Below are 16539 nucleotides of genomic sequence, written 5' to 3'. Positions count from 1 at the left end.
ATCGTAGTTTCGGTGTATTGTAAACGCCTTCCTCAAGGGACACTATGCAAAACATTAAAAGCATGAATATAACATTTTAAAACATATAGCCATTGAAATATAAAAACAGCATTATACTCAAGGAACACTTTGCCCTCCCCAGCCCATCCTACACCAAATCACCATATATGGGACACAGACCATGCAAGTCTGTTCAATATTGACCTTAGTTCTATAATTTATACCATTTGTTTTCTAATTAGAGATCCTCTGTGTTTATCCCACGCTTTTTTGAATTCCATCACCGTTTTCCTCTCCACCACCTCCCTCAGGTATCCACCACCCTCTCTGTGAAAAAGTTGCTCCTTACATGGACAGCAGGATAAATCACAGTCTTTCTCATCTCCTCTTATGGCTGAATTTTATCTAAGCTATGGTTTAGACTGAAGGAAGGCATAATGGTCATGCAAGAGGGAGCATTCGCACATGCCTAGAGTTGTTGTTTTTTTTTCCCTAGAGTTTAGCATGATGGGAATCCTTGCCAGGCCATGTAAACATGTTGTATTTGAATCTTGAAACTTTACAGGTATTTTTTAGGAAGACTGCAACAAACCCAATTCCTGCTATTTTTTTTTTCTTTCTTGTGTCCCTCAGGAGGTTACTGATCAGGACTCGTTTGCAGACTCAACAAATACATTAACTATTCCTGACAAAACAAAGACTCCAATGAAAACGGGCAGGAGTGAACAGCAAAGCACTGCTTCCCCCAGGTAAATTGGCGTGTCTGTTCTCGGGTGGTGCACAACAACATGGAGTGTCAGCCATTTACTCCTAACAGAAGTACATTCAAGTTTCAAATTTATTAAAAGTTTGTTGTACACGCAATGTCAAGTACTTCAATGCGTATGACAATTCAAAATTGGGAGACAAAAATAAAAAATTTTTATACAAATAAACGTACAATGTATACATACAAATAATTATCAATACAAAAGGAAAGAGGGGTGAACTACAATCTTTTAAAGAAGATAGATACATTTAGGGAAAAAATATCCAGAGGGTAATGAGGAATAATTTTAAAAATGTGGCTAAGCCTAAAGGAGAGGGTAGAGGAGATTATGATCTATACATAAGGTCTGTTTAAGAATAGGTATTTGAGCATAAGGATTAATAATAGATGAATTGTCCTATCTATGTCTCAAATGCGTCTTTATACAAGTGACATTTTAATGAACTTTTACATTTTTCTAATGAGGATTCACCACATATGCAATCATTTGCTCCTGACCTCTGAACATCCAGATAACGAGATTAAAGTAATCCTTGCAAAATGCACAGTGGAAGGGAGAATGATATGTGTTTATCTGATATTAACTGAGTAACAAAGAGGAAAACCTGCCACTTGGTGTTCTGCATTGCAGCAAAGCAGATGGAATGCACACACCACGACAGAAGAGAAGCACCCCTCTGAAGGAGCGACAGTTCTCCAAACCCTTGAGTGAGAGGACCAACAGCTCTGACAGTGAGAGATCCCCAGATCTGGGCCACAGTACACAGGTGAGCAGGCTTAAGATATAATGATATGGCAAGGAGAATTTTTAGAAACACATAGAATGAAGTCTCAGTGATTTTTCAATCATGGTAGTCAAGAGCACAAAAAATCTATAAGTGAAGTTAATTTCACAAAATTTTTATTCTTGCAAATCAGGCCTTATTGAAATGGCCCTTTGTTGATATGACACGAAACACGGGGGTCAAATGATCAACAAACCCAATTCCTGAGCGCCGTTATTAGTTAAAAACAAATGCATTTGCTTTTAACTAACAACGGCATTCAGTTATTTTCGGCTATTACAACTTACCGCTCAGGAATTGGGTTTGTTGATCATATGACTCCTGAGGAAGACTGCGTAACTGAAACACGGCCTGTGTCCCTGTTTTCCCACTGTTTCTAGTCTTCTTCTTGTCCTAAGGATGTAACCCTTGTACGTTTAGTAGAATATCATGTATGTCAGTTTTTTTTTTTTTTTTTAATTCTGTTTTTATTTTTTGTAAAACGCTTTGAAATTGGAAAAGCGTTTAATCAAACAATTTAATAAACTTGAAACTTGAAACTTGTCACATCAGCAAAGGGTCATTTCAATAAGGCCTGATTTACAAGAATAAATATTTTGTGACATTAACTTTACTTATGGACTTTTTGTGCTCTTGACTACCATGACTGAAAAATCATTGAGACTCCATTCTATGTGTTTCTATTTGTAGTTTTTGTGGAGATCTTTTGTTTTTCTTTTTTGTGTTCAAAATGAGAATTTTTAGATCGCGGAATACAAAGATAGGATTAAAGCCCCTTGGTTCTCATTGTAACTTTCCCAGGAGCTGAACTACTGAGACAAAATATTTTCTGCAGTTTTGCCACAGCTTAAATTCCTTAAAAGTTGCAGTAAATTCTAGGTCACTTTTTCAGTCCTACAACTAGAACCATATTCTTGTATTTGTGTTCTTTATACAAGCACATATGGTACTGTCTTTGTCCCCTCCCAGTACTACTTCATGTGAAAAGAAATGTCTCATCAGATTACTGCACTCTGTCCTCTCTAGATGAGTCCTAACATCCAATTTCTCCTCTGTTTCGTTGGTAGATTCCTAGAAAATTGGTCTATGACCAGCTGAACCAGATTCTGGTGTCAGATGCTGCTCTCCCAGAAAATATGATTCTAGTGAACACAACAGACTGGCAGGGTCAGGTAATGAGTGAGATAAGGTTGATTGTGCTTTCTTGTTACTACGTTCTTTGTGTGCCTGTGTTAAGCATTCATTGAATTAAGTGGCATTTTTTCTGTTTTATTTATTTTTACTTAATTTTGTATTGTAAACTGCCATGACGAAGAAGTGCAAAGAAATGCAGAGTAATGCATTTGGGGATAAATAATAGGAAGGAACCGTATATGCTGGGAGGAGAGAAGCTGATATGCACGGACGGGGAGAGGGACCTTGGGGTGATAGTGTCCGAAGATCTAAAGGCGAAAAAACAGTGTGACAAGGCAGTGGCTGCTGCCAGAAGGATTCTGGGCTGTATAAAGAGAGGCGTAGTCAGTAGAAGAAAGAAGGTGTTGATGCCCCTGTACAGGTCATTGGTGAGGCCCCACTTGGAGTATTGTGTTCAGTTTTGGAGACCGTATCTGGCGAAAGACGTAAGAAGACTTGAGGCGGTCCAGAGGAGGGCGACGAAAATGATAGGAGGCTTGCACCAGAAGACATATGAGGAGAGACTGGAAGCCCTGAATATGTATACCCTAGAGGAAAGGAGAGACAGGGGAGATATGATTCAGACGTTCAAATACTTAAAGGGTATTAACGTAGAACAAAATCTTTTCCAGAGAAAGGAAAATGGTAAAACCAGAGGACATAATTTGAGGTTGAGGGGTGGTAGATTCAGGGGCAATGTTAGGAAATTCTACTTTACGGAGAGGGTGGTGGATGCCTGGAATGCGCTCCCGAGAGAGGTGGTGGAGAGTAAAACTGTGACTGAGTTCAAAGAAGCGTGGGATGAACACAGAAGATTTAACTAGGCCAGTTACTGGGCAGACTTGTACGGTCTGTGTCTGTGTATGGCCGTTTGGAGGAGGATGGGCAGGGGAGGGCTTCAATGGCTGGGAGGGTGTAGATGGGCTGGAGTAACCCAAGCACAGTACCGGGTAAAGCTTTGGATTCTCGCCCAGAAATAGCTAAGAAGAAAAAAAAAAAAAAAAAAATTTTTAAATTGAATCAGGTTGGGCAGACTGGATGGACCATTCGGGTCTTTATCTGCCGTCATCTACTATGTTACTATGTTACTATGTTAAGTGCTTTTTTGCACTATGGAAATTAAAGACTATTAAAAAATATTTTGACCCATTATCTTTTAGATTATTGATACAGTCATTGGTCCTATCTATATTGGACTACTGTAATATCATCTACCTAAAAATACGGTGAGAAAACTAAGAATAGTACAGAATACGGCTGTCTGTTTAATATTTGGACTGAAGAAAAGCGATCATGTTAGTCCCTATTATAGACTACTGCACTGGTTACCAATGAAGGCACAAATAATGTTTAAGTTCTTTTGTATTTGTTTTAAATCGGTTTGAGGAATAGTTTATATACTGCAGGACCGTGAAGCTCTATGCAGTTTACAAAGATTAAAAGATGGTACAAATTGATTTACCTTTCAACCTATATATATATATATATATTTATATATATATTGGTTGAAAGGTAAATTAAAACTAGATCTGTATGAAGTCAGCAGCAATGCGAACAATCTGAAAATTGCCCTTCTAAATGAAACCCTGGTGCTCTTGTCATAGTGATGATGCCTGGGCTACATCTCTGGGTATGATCATATGTTGCTGCTGGTAATTTGTGTGTGTACCTGACAATGTTGCAGCTGCATCCAGCTTTTTATCACACCCATGCTAGTTGCAGATGGTTGACATGGCTGCAGATTATAATGATAGTGTCTAGGGATCTTCTTTATCTGATTCTTTGGCTGCCACTAATTATCAGAGATTTGTAACCACACAGCTGGTTCTGAGTAGCCCCTTGCTCTTTTTTCAGTATGTTGCAGAACTTCTGCAGGAACAGAAGAAACCTGTGGTGTGCACATGCTCGACTGTGGAGGTCCAGGCTGTGCTGTCTGCCATCCTCACCAGGATCCAGCGATAGTAAGTCAGAGAGACACTTCATCCTTGCACCATACCACCAAAATGTAGCTTCTTCAACTCTGATTCAGCTGAAAATCATTGCCATCTGATAAGTTTTTCAGTGCGAAGAGGCTGAGTAGTCCAGTGGTTAGAGCAGCAGACTGAGAAGCCGGGTTTTAATTCATGGTGTGCACAAAATTAAAGAAAAAGAGGCTAACAAATAAGATGGTTTATTGAAGAAGCAACCTTTTTATTAATTTTTTTTTTTTTTAAAGTATGTTTTTGTTGTCCTACCATACAGACATGCGATTTTTAGGATTACAGTAGTCCAGTCTATGGTTTTGTCGAGACTTGATTACTGCAATGCCCTGTACCTTGGAATAACAAAAGCAAGGTGCAGGGCCTTTCAGGTTGCACAAAACGCAGCAGCAAGATTAATAATGGGATTGTCGAAATATGATCACATGTCACCTTATCTCCAACAATTGCACTGGCTACCAGTTGTTTTCAGAATAAAATATAAAGCAGTAATGATTTATCATCAATTCTTGTATAGAATCATATCAGAATTGTTTAAAAATAATGTGCTTAGTTATTCACCAAACAGATCATTATGTTCTGAGAATTTAGCGTTTCTGAAAACGAATGCTAACCCGAGACTTGTGGAGACTGGTAAAATGACTTTCTGTTGTGCAGGAGTTAAAATATGGAACTCCCTTGTGGGCCAAATACGAAACTGCCTTGAAAAGGGTTTGTTTAGAAAATTACTCAAGACGCAATTATTTGTAGATGCCTTTGTCTAGCCATGATCTTTTTATATAAGCCTTGATCTCAGAAGATTTTTTGTGTGTTTGTTTTATTATTATTATTTTTTAAATTTTATGTATGTAAATTATGTAAACCGTTTAGTTCTAAATGGTATAGAAATTTTTTAAAGAAATAAATAAAAGAAATAAGGTTCTCTGTGTTTATGTACCATAACATCCCGGTATATATTCAAAACAATAATTCCTCTCCCCTTTTCCATCTTGTCACAATAGCACGTCTGATCTTTTAACCTCACATTGATTTTTTTATCCTCACATTAATTGATTTGACACATAGGGTGAATATTAATCTTTGCTGGTTGTTTCCATCTTCATGGGTGTAAGGTTTTCACACCTTAAATTTTTTCACCATTATTTTTAATTTTTTTTTTTTTTTTTAAATATCTTTATTCATTTTTAATCATTCAACAAGTGTACAATTTAATATCATACATATTCTTGAAAACATCACTTGTAATTATTCATTCATCTCCACAATTCACATGGTTGGGTGTACACACTATTTACACCCATATCATATCTCATATTCTCCCTATTACAATCTTCCCATAGAACCCCTGAGGAAAGAGTGTTTTCCGAAACATGGACCGTGTTGGATCCTGTGCATTCATACAGTCTTTTTACGAGTTCATCTCATCAGCGCAGAAATCCTTTCGTTTATTTTCATATCTAATCCACAAGCCTGCTTTTAGGACCTACAGGAATCCCTGAAGAAGACAATAGTGTCGAAACACAGACCGTGTTGGATCCATATGTTTCCAGTGGTTCAGGCCCTAGTCATTTTTATGTGGATTATTTTATTGTTTTAATAAAGCCTTCATCTTGGACATCAACTCTCCGCAAGTCTCTTGTGTTGTGTCACTCATACAAGAGATTTGGATTCCCAATATAACAACTGGGTAAAAGTACAAAAGCAATGTCCCAAAAGGATGGCTTCTTCAGAGAACCTGCTAGCGCTGAATGTAGCTCCAGTCTTCCTGTAGGAAGTGAAAAGTTACGGGTCATGTGAGAGAAAGAATTAAAGACTGGAGCTACATTCAGCGCTAGCAGGTTCTCTGAAGAAGCCATCCTGGCGAAACGCGTTAGAACCTTGCCGGTTTATGCTGTATGAACACTCAAGTTAAGTTTCACCTTATTGCACTCATCATATAATTTAAACTGCAAAAAAAAGGAAGAAAAAAATTTTCTATACATTGGTGTCACTATGACATATTTTAACTACCTTTCTATCTTAAGAAGTTGGTGCAGTGATAGACTCTGAAAATCTCTTTTAGGGGTTTGTCCCCTGTTTTGAGAATTTCTGTTCCATTCGTGGAATTTGAGCACCGTCTAGGTTTAAAGGCAATTAAATAAGATTCACTGTCCCTTGTTTTGTTTTGACTCATATAAGAGAACCATATTTCTGGAGTTCTACACTTAAATCTTGTACATCGTATCCACTCATTTTTAGTCATTATATTTTTCATATAAAATTACTATAATGTTATTGCACACATAGGTTTGCTTTGTTTATTATTTTTAAGTGTGTTATGTGTGTCCCTGTTATAAAGACCAAATGTGCGCCTGATGCAGGCAGTTCACTTCTGAAACATGTTGAGCTTTAATAGCATACTTGTATGATAGAACAATAAAAACGCACATTTTTCATGAAAATCTGTTTCTTTAATAAACCTCTTATTTGTCAGTCATTGGTTAGTTCTTTTGGCTGCTCCTTTTTTGATGTGTGCAAAATTATCCCATTTAGAAACATTGCCCCCAAATAAAACTAGTTCTGTGTTGTATCTAACTCATTTCATAAGCACTTGGAAATATATTTTTAAAATTAAAAAGATGGTATAAGAAGAAAATTGACCAAGAACCACAAGTACAACCCATGCTGGAAAACAGGGGCAGTGAAGAGACTCAGCTTGGGGAGGGGTTTTTCTGGATATATCCATAGTATACAATGTAAAGATATAGAAGTAAACTGTTGGACTGCTGTGAAACATATATTTCACCATTTCACTGGTCAAGGTGGTGTTGGAATTAATTCAACTGTTTTCTGTTTCAGCTGCAACTGCAACTCATCTGTACCACGACCAGTGAAGGTTGTGGCTGTTGGCGGACAGAGCTATCTCAGTGCCATCTTGCGTTTCTTTGTAAAACAGCTGGCCAGCAGGACCTCAGACTGGCTTGGCTACATGCGCTTTCTCATCATCCCCCTGGGTAAAGGCTTGGCGAGTACACCCCCCACTGCAAAGAAAGAAGTAAAAGTAAAAGAGAAAATTTCAGTTCCATTGATAAGTGACTCAAGAAAGAAAGGTCTAATTGTGGGCTATGAAGTGATTAGCTGTAAAGTTAACCAAGATTGAACTGATTAGAGATTTAATTTCTGGTCAGAAATTTGAAATTCTTAGTTCAACTGAAACTGAATGGGGAAGGGAACATTGTCACCCTGAGTGAATTTTTGTTTCTAGTCAGTCAGGGCAACTCCCCTTCCTAATCCCACGTGATTTATCATTTCCTACAGTTGTAAGAATTTTCTTAGCTCCAGTTGTCAGGTATCTTAGGAAAAAGTGTTTGCATTAAATATTGTTTCTAGCACACTGTGTCTAGGGTTTTGCATCTGAATCTGCAAGTTGCTTGCAGAATGCTGTCAAGCATCTTTTGAACTCCGCCTCCTTCCTGGGGAGCTGCTCCTGCCCCCTCAGTTTTTTTTTGTTTCTGCAAGCATGTTGCTCAGAAGGGTGTCTGCTCTGCTCTGTGGTTGGCGACTTGATGCCCAGAGTTCCCACTTGTTGGGACCTCTGCCTGGTAGAAAACTCAGACTTGCGCTATAGAAGTCTGCTGCTAGCAGGATCAGCCAGAGCCAAAGTCCCTCACCTCTAAAATCCATTTCTTGCATTTTTTTTATACTTCATGGAAGTCACAATCAGCAATTTTACTGGTGACAGCCATCTTAGATTTAAAATGATCTTTTTTTATTTCTAAAGCCAAGCCTCCATCTGCTTCAGAACAGTTCAATTTTGCTTAAAATCGACACAGATAGACCCCTCAGGCCTTCCTACCCCTATATCGTGCCAGGTTTACGTTGGCCAGCCAAGGAGCATCCATGTCCTGTGTGCAATGGAGCATGCAAGGGAGGGACGGGAGCCTTGGGCTCAGCTTCATCCAAGTCCTCCAGAGCTGAAGATCCGCAGGAGGCACATTCATAAGGGAAGAGACACTTTCCAGAACCCTCCAAAGGTGCATTAGCCAAGCACAGACATGCAGTGACCGTGAAGCCCAGGTGGACTGGCATGGGCTCCCTGCTGGGTTCCTCAAGACCCCCAGTACAAGGCTTCAACCTGGATTTTGTGAACCTTATGTGGAATGCCTTTTTGAATTGCCAAGAGTCCTCAGTGTCTGCACTCAGCACAATGGATACAGTGGCGCAAGGGATCTCCCCTCAACTTGCGCCCTGACCAGACGAGGACACAGAGGTTCAATTTGGCATAGACTGGGAGGATGGAAAGTCCGATTCCGTACCACTATTGTCCCAGGATGCAGTTTCTCTGGCAGAGTCTGGTTCTCTGCATGAGAGCAGCAGTGAAGAAGCGGTAGTGGCTATTAAAAGCCTCTATGCTCTCGTGCATTATTTCTACCTTGCTATGAGAATTTAAGCTGGAAATTCCTCCAGCCCCCTCGTCGCAGTGCTCAATTATGAGTAGTTCAGCAGGCCACCAAATGATGTGATATTAAAGAATGCTCAAGACCGTAAAGAGTACCTTAAGAGGCTCTAGAGATTAAGGCAGCAGTTGCAGTTTCCTTTGTTGGCATGTGCTTGCCACACCCGTCTGTCTCAAGTCTCAACCTCGGAGGACAACGAAGATCCCCAAATGCTTCTATCCGGGGTGGATTATATAGCGGACACTCTGTATGATGTCATCAGAATTATGAGCAAGGTGTCGGCCTATGCTATCTCCACCTGGCGGATGCTCTGGATCAGACAGTGGGCAGGAGATTCAGCCTCTAAAGCCACTCTGAGCAGGCTTCCCTTTCAAGAGCAGATGCTATTGGGCAAGGGTCTGGATGGCCTGATGGCCAGCATTACAGACCGTCACACTTGCTGGACAACAGACACTGGTCGATTCAGGATACGGGATGTTGGAATTTTCTAGCTTCTTGAAAATTATGTCCTTATGCAGGAAGCCAAGCGATACAGAGGTCATTTCAGAGGTCATGACAGAGGTTCAGGAGGGGTAGGAGACAGCAAGCCTCTGGCATTCCCTCCCCAGCCTCCAAGAAAGCACAATAACACCAGAACAGGGGCCAAGAACTCTCAAATAGAAACATAAGAAACATAGAATATGACGGCAGAAAAGGGCCGACGGCCCAACAAGTCTGCCCAATCATGATCCCTTCCACCCTCGAGAAACTATCCTCTATCATACCTCTGTAACGACCCCACCTGTTTGTCCCATCGTCTCTTGAAGTCGAGCGTGCTACTAGCCTCGACTACCTGACGTGGAAGACCATTCCATTTATCAATCACCCTCTCGGTAAAGAAGTATTTCCTGGTGTCCCCATGAAATCTTCCTCTCCTAAGTTTTAGCGGATATCCTCTTGTCACCGTGGGACCCGTAAGAGTAAAGATTTCCTCCTCCTCCTCGATGTGACTCGTTATGTACTTGAAAGTTTCTATCATGTCCCCCCTTTCTCTGCGCTCCTCGAGCGAGTATAAGCGCAGACTGCTCAGACGATCTTCATATGAAAGATCTTTAAGTCCTGAGACCATCCTTGTGGCCATTCTCTGAACTGACTCAATTCTCTTCACATCCTTTTGGTAATGTGGCCTCCAAAACTGGACACAGTACTCCAGGTGCGGTCTCACCAAGGATCTGTATAATGGCATTATAACTTCGGGTTTTCGGCTGATAAAGCTTCTTCTGATGCAGCCAGGCATTTGTCTAGTCTTTGTTGAGGCTTTCTCCACTTGATTTGCAGCCTTCATGTCTTCACGGATGATTACTCCCAAGTCCCTTTCTTCTTCAGTTTTTGTTAAGTTTTTTTCCATTTAGGGTGTATGTAGTGCAAGGATTCCCGCTGCCAAGATGCATCACCTTACATTTTTTGGCATTAAAGTTTAGCTGCCAAGTACTGGACCATTGTTCTAGCAAAAGTAGGTCTTGTTCCATAGTGTTTTGCGCGGTTGTGCTGTTAGGTTCAGTTGCCCTCCCCACAACGTTGCACAGTTTAGCATCATCAGCAAATAACGCAATTTTGCCTTGAAGTCCTTGAGTCAGATCCCTTACAAAGATATTAAATAGCATTGGGCCCAAGACCGAGCCCTGCGACACTCCACTGGTCACTTTTAACGGTTTTGAGAGAGTACCATTTACCATCACCCTTTGAAGTCTGTCGTTAAGCCAGTCTTCTACCCATGCAGTTAGTGTTTCTCCTAGTCCCATCGCGTTCATCTTGTTCAATAACCTGCGGTATGGAACACTATCAAAAGCTTTAGTAAAGTCCAAGTACACGATGTCAAGGGACCCCTCCCGCCCCCCGTCCAGCTTTTTTGTTACCCAATCAAAGAAGCTTATCAGGTTGGATTGACAAGACCTTCCCTTCGTAAAACCATGTTGGTGGGGGTCCTTTAATTTTTCCTCGTCCAGAAACGTGGGAGCAGGCTATTGGCCTTTTGGTTGGTCTTTGCTCAGATAGGTGCAGACTGTTGGGTCTAAACTAAACAAAACTAAACCTTAGGTTTGTATACCGCATCCTCTCCACAATCGCAGAGCTCGGCATGGTTTACAGGAGTTGGGATAGAAAGGAACTCCAATGAAGGGTTAAAGGCCATAGAATAAAGAATGTTTAGAGGGCTTAGTATACCAGAGAGGGAGGAAGTATTACATTTTTGATAATAGCCAGGTTTTCAGATGTTTACGGAAAAGTTGGAGGGAGCTCAGATTCTGAAGAGGGGGAGGTAAGGTTGTTCCAGAGCTCAGTGATTCTGAAGGGGAGGGAAGTCCCTAGTTTTCCTGCATGAGAAATGCCTTTTAATGAGGGGAAGGATAGTTTTAATTTTTGGGTGGATCTGGTAGAATTAGGATTTGAGGCATTCCAAGAAAGCGGAATTAAGGGAGGAAGGATGCCGTGTAGGATCTTGAAAGTTAGACAGGCGCTTTTAAAGTGAACCCTGGAGATTATCGGAAGCCAGTGAAGCTTGGACAGGAGCGGTAAGACATGGTCAAATTTGCTTTTTGCAAAGATAAGCTTAGCCGCAGCATTCTGAATCCGCTGAAGTCTTTGAAGGTTTTTCTTTGTTAGGCTTAAGTAGATAGAGTTGCAATAGTCCAGTCAGGAAAGGATGATGGATTGGACAAGGATGGCAAAGTGTTTTTGATGGAAACAGGATCTCACTTTCCTCAGCATGTGAAGGCTGAAAAAGCTTTTTTTTACCAAGGAATTGAGGTGGTCGTTGAAGGACAATGTAGAATCAATGATGATACCCAGAACTTTGCTTGAGAACTCAAGCTGCAGAGTGGAGCCAGAGGACAGTGGGATGAAGGTGGGTAGTTGGTCTAATTTTGGGCCGAGCCAAAGTAGTTTTGTTTTGGACTCATTAAGTTTCATTTGCACGGTGTAGGCCCAGGATTGGAGGTTAGTTATACTTGAGGATATGTTCTCAGAGAGGTTAGGGTCCTAGAAGTTGTTTGAGAAGGTTACAAAATCGAGTTTTTTGTGCCCCACCTTCCAGATCTCTTTGTGGATTTTATGACTGGCTGGAGTGTATTTTGAGAAGAAAATTGTTGCACTGAGGATAGTTTGGGTATACGAGAATAAGGAATGATGGTGACAAGGAGGGGAAAATAGCAATCAGGTTGGAAGAAAGAGAGGTAGAGCATTCTGATTTATGGTTAGAGTTTATATGTTTTTCCACAACAGATAAGATTATATGAGAGATGAATAGAAGTAGTTATATGTTAGATTTACTCCCTCTGAGACTCATTAAAGAGGGTATGTCAGCAGTTGTCTCTGATCTGAGAGGAATATTAAATGCTTTTACTGAAAGAAAGAGTATTGCCACTTCCTCAAATTCAGTAGTGAAACCATAAAAAAAGCCAAAGCTGGACTCTGCAGTTCATTCTTATTTCTACTCAATATCTAACTTTCCCTTTGTCTAGATTTGTCAGTCGTGTTAGGTAGTTGACTGTGTTGAACATAAAAACATAAGAGTTGCCCTACTAGGTCAGACCTGGGGTCCTTGTAGTCTAGTATCCTTTTGCCAGCAGTCAGGGTCACAAGTATCTGGTAGAGTTACAAAATATAGAAAGATTCCATGTTAACATCAGGGATAAGAAGTTGCTTTCCACAGGTCTATCTCAACAGTTTATGGACTTTTCCTCCAGGAATTTGTCCAAAACGTTTTTAAACCCAGCTGTATTAACTGCTTGTTCCATTTGCTCTGGCAATGAGTTCCAGAGCTTAACTACACATTGCGTGAAAAAATATTTTCTCCTATTTGTTTTAATTGTATTACTGTGTAATTTCATGGAGTGCCCCCTAATCTGTGTACTTTGAAAAATAAATGATTCACGTTTACCTGTTCTACTCCATTCAGGATTTTATAGATCTCTATCATATCTCCACTCAGCTTTCTTTTTTCAAAGCAGAAGAGCCCAAACTACTTTATCCTTTTCTCATGTGAGAGGAGTTCATCTCTTTTTTCTTTCTTTATTGAGATTTTCATCATTTGTTACCAAGTAACATTCAGGCAAAATGGAAATACAAAATCAAAATAGAAAATACCACAATCATCCTATCAAGCCCACATAATGGGAGTATTATAAAGAAACACCATATTTCTTTATATAACAGGCTAAATTATATTAAACCCAATAATCTTGTAAAGAAAAATAGTTTATCCCACATCATTCTCAGATTTATTCAAAAGAAAAGTTTCCAACTGAGCTGGATGCAAAAATATATAAAAGTTAATTCCCCATATAACCAGACATTTACAAAGAAATTTTAAGAAGAAAGTTCCTCCCCCTGCCAATGCTCTAGGTCTTAGCAGCAGAAAGGTCTTATATTGAATTTGTCTAGAAATATAGAAATTGGTTTGACATAGGATACCGAATTTTTTTTATATATATATAATTTCATAATCATCATTTTCTACTTGAAGACATAGGGCTCCTTTTACGAAGCTGCGTTAGCAACTTTATCGCATGCAACTTTTTATCACGTGCTAACCCCCGTGCTAGCCGAAAAACTACCCCCTGCTCAAGAGGAGGCGGTAGCGGCTAGCGTGGCTGGCAGTTTAGCGCGCACTATTACACGCGTTAAACCGCTAACGCGGCTTCGTAAAAGGAGCCCATAGTAACCAATAAAGTTAATCTCTTAGTTATGGAGTCTTGAGTTGTTTCTAGAAATCTGGTGAATTTATATTATCTGTCTCACCTTCTTGCACGACCTCTCTGGTTCTACATGGTACGTAATAAGCATTAACTATTTTTTTATCATCTAGAACCACTTGAAGTACATCCTTAACGTACAATTTGAAAAACTCCCTAGGAGAGAGAAAGTGGGTCACAGGAAAATTCAACAGTCAAATTAGTTGCTTTAGAAATATTTTCAAAAAGTTCCAATTTCAAATTAATTATCAAATTATCCTTCATAAAGGAGACTTGTGCTGACTGTGAAAGTTTAATCTGAGATTACATTCTTCTAAGATTTTTCTCTACCATGGTTAATCTTGTTTTGTTCTGTAAATTTATTGGAAGCTTCCTCAGTAAATTTATTATATCATGACAAATTATCTTGTAAGTCTTTTCTAATTTATTTATTGCTAACAATGTCTTGTAAGGAAATATCAGATTCTTTTGAGGAAGAGTTATTCAAAGAATGATAATTGAAAAAAACAAGAGCCGGTATCTTAACTGCTATGTTCAAAAAATTCTTGATCTTTTGAAGCTTCTTGTGGAAAAGTTAACTTTGAAACTTCTTTAAAAGAAAGATCCAATTTGTCACTATTAGGTTGTGGGGATGGGATAGGACCCCTCCAATGATAGAGAAGTTTTGAGAGGAGGAGAAAAGCCATCTGGAAACAACGGAGTTGTAGAAATTAAATGTTTATCCATTGGTCTCTTAATCTCCATTTGGACTATCTTCTCTTTTAATCCTCCCTTTTTTTTCCCCATCTATAGTGTAGCAGAATTCCATGCTGCACGCTCTAAAATAGCTCTGAAGGTGCGTGCTCCTTCAGACACACCCTTTTGGGCACGCCCCTGTGGCCGCGTTCCACGGAGTGGGTGCCAAGTTATCCCAGTCCACCAGGACCCCTCTCCAGCATGGCACGGTGAGTAGGGCGTCCAGCCAGGTGCCTGCTGTAGTCAGGATCTCCTTCCCAGTTCTTGAGAGGAGTTCATCTCTTTAAACATTTTGGTTGACCACCTTTATATCTTTTACAGGTCCACTAAATCTTTTTTTGAGGTACGGTGACTAGAATTGCACACAGTTCTCGAGATACAGTCTCAGTATAGAGCAATACAGAGGTTTTAAGATATTCTTTATTGTATTCTCTATTCTTTTCCTAGTAATTCCTAACATTCTGTTTGCTTTTTTGGCTGCTACCTTTCCTTTCCTTCAAAAGCATCTTTTAATGTGGAACCTAGCATCATATAGCTATAACTTGGGTTATTCTTCCCAATTTGCATTACTTTGCATTTGTCCACATTAAATTTCATTTGTCATTTGGATGTCCAGCCTTCCATCCTCCTAAGGTCCTCTTCCAATCTCATACAGTGTGCGTGAGGTTTAACGGTTTAACAATTTTTGAATAGTTTTGTTGCATAGGATGAAGTTAAGAGGTGATAGGAAATACTTTTTTACAGAAAGGGTGGTAGATGTGTGGATGGAACAGACTCCCGGAAGAAGTGGTGGCGACAGAGACTGTTTCTGAATTCAAGAAGGCATGGGATCTCTTAGAGAAAGGAAGAGATTATGGTTACTTTGGATAGGCAGACTAGATGGGCCATTTGGCCTTTATCTACCATCATGTTTCTAAAAAGCACCAGTTATAGTACAGATCCTTGTGGCACTCCACTAATCACCTTTCTTCATTGAAACAATTGGCAATTTAACCTTATTCTTGTTTTCTATTTTTTAACCTATTTCCACAGTCCATACCATACCTTATAATTTCTTATATCCTGCAAATTTTCAGCATGGATTAATTATGATTTACAATAAGCTTATAAGAACAAACAGTTTCTGTAATCAAGTGTGTAGAGTAGTGCTGCCTGATTCATGATTTGAATCGGTTCACCGATTCATTTCGGGTGAATCGATTCGAATTGATTAAAAAAAAAAAAAAAAATCGGCTTCTCGATTCGGCTGACCTTCGCCCCCTAAAGCAGGAGCGGCAGCGCTGCTCTTGCTGGCCGGCCGCTGCCACACCTGCTTTAGAAGGTGAAGGGGAGCCTCAGCTGGTTAGTGCTGCTGTCCGGTCCCCCCCCCCCCCGGTGGTGTCTGGCTTCCCCCCCCCCCCCCGCATCTCGCTCCCCCCCGGCATCTCGCTTCCCCCCTCTGGCCTCCCAGGCATCTCGCTTTCCCCCCTGGCCTCCCCGCACCGGCGTTTACCTTAATGAAGCGGCCTGCAGCAAGATCGTGATGCCAGCGATCTTTGCACTGCTTCAGAGCTGTTTCCTCCGCTGTGGTCAGAGGAGGGGGGGACCGTGACGGAGGAAACAGCTCCGAAGCAGTGCAAACTTAAGATCGCTGGCATCGTGATCTTGCTGCAGGCTGCTTCGTTAAGGTAAATGCCGGTGCGGGGGAGGCCAGGGGGGTGAGCAGTCCTTCGGGGTGGGGGGTGGGGCAGGCAGGCCTTCGGGGGGATGCAGGCCTTCAAGGGCGGGGGATGCAGGCCTTCAAGGGCGGGAGACAGGTCTTTAAGGGGGACAGGCAGGCCTTTGGGGGTGGGATGCAGGCCTTCAAGGGGGGGACAGGCCTTTAAGGGGGACAGGCAGGCCTTTGGGGGTGGGGGATGCAGGCAGGCCTTCAAGGGGGTGGGGGACAGGCCT

At 40.8% G+C, this 16539-nt stretch overlaps 1 protein-coding gene across 1 annotated transcript in view; it reads left to right on the top strand.

The window, feature by feature from the left end:
• The window catches only part of PACS1 (phosphofurin acidic cluster sorting protein 1), a 202230-nt gene that overhangs the window by 136822 nt on the left and 48869 nt on the right, over window positions 1-16539 (top strand). The window contains exons 12-16 of the mRNA XM_033955834.1: window positions 634-749; window positions 1401-1536; window positions 2622-2726; window positions 4582-4688; window positions 7545-7699. Coding sequence (XP_033811725.1) covers window positions 634-749; window positions 1401-1536; window positions 2622-2726; window positions 4582-4688; window positions 7545-7699 — 619 coding nt within the window. The remainder of the gene's footprint in view (window positions 1-633; window positions 750-1400; window positions 1537-2621; window positions 2727-4581; window positions 4689-7544; window positions 7700-16539) is intronic.

The sequence above is a fragment of the Geotrypetes seraphini genome, chromosome 8 (genome assembly GCF_902459505.1).
Source record: "Geotrypetes seraphini chromosome 8, aGeoSer1.1, whole genome shotgun sequence".
Taxonomy (NCBI): domain Eukaryota; kingdom Metazoa; phylum Chordata; class Amphibia; order Gymnophiona; family Dermophiidae; genus Geotrypetes; species Geotrypetes seraphini.
The sequence above is the reverse complement of the archived record's forward strand: the minus strand, read 5'-3'. Positions and strand labels throughout refer to the sequence as shown.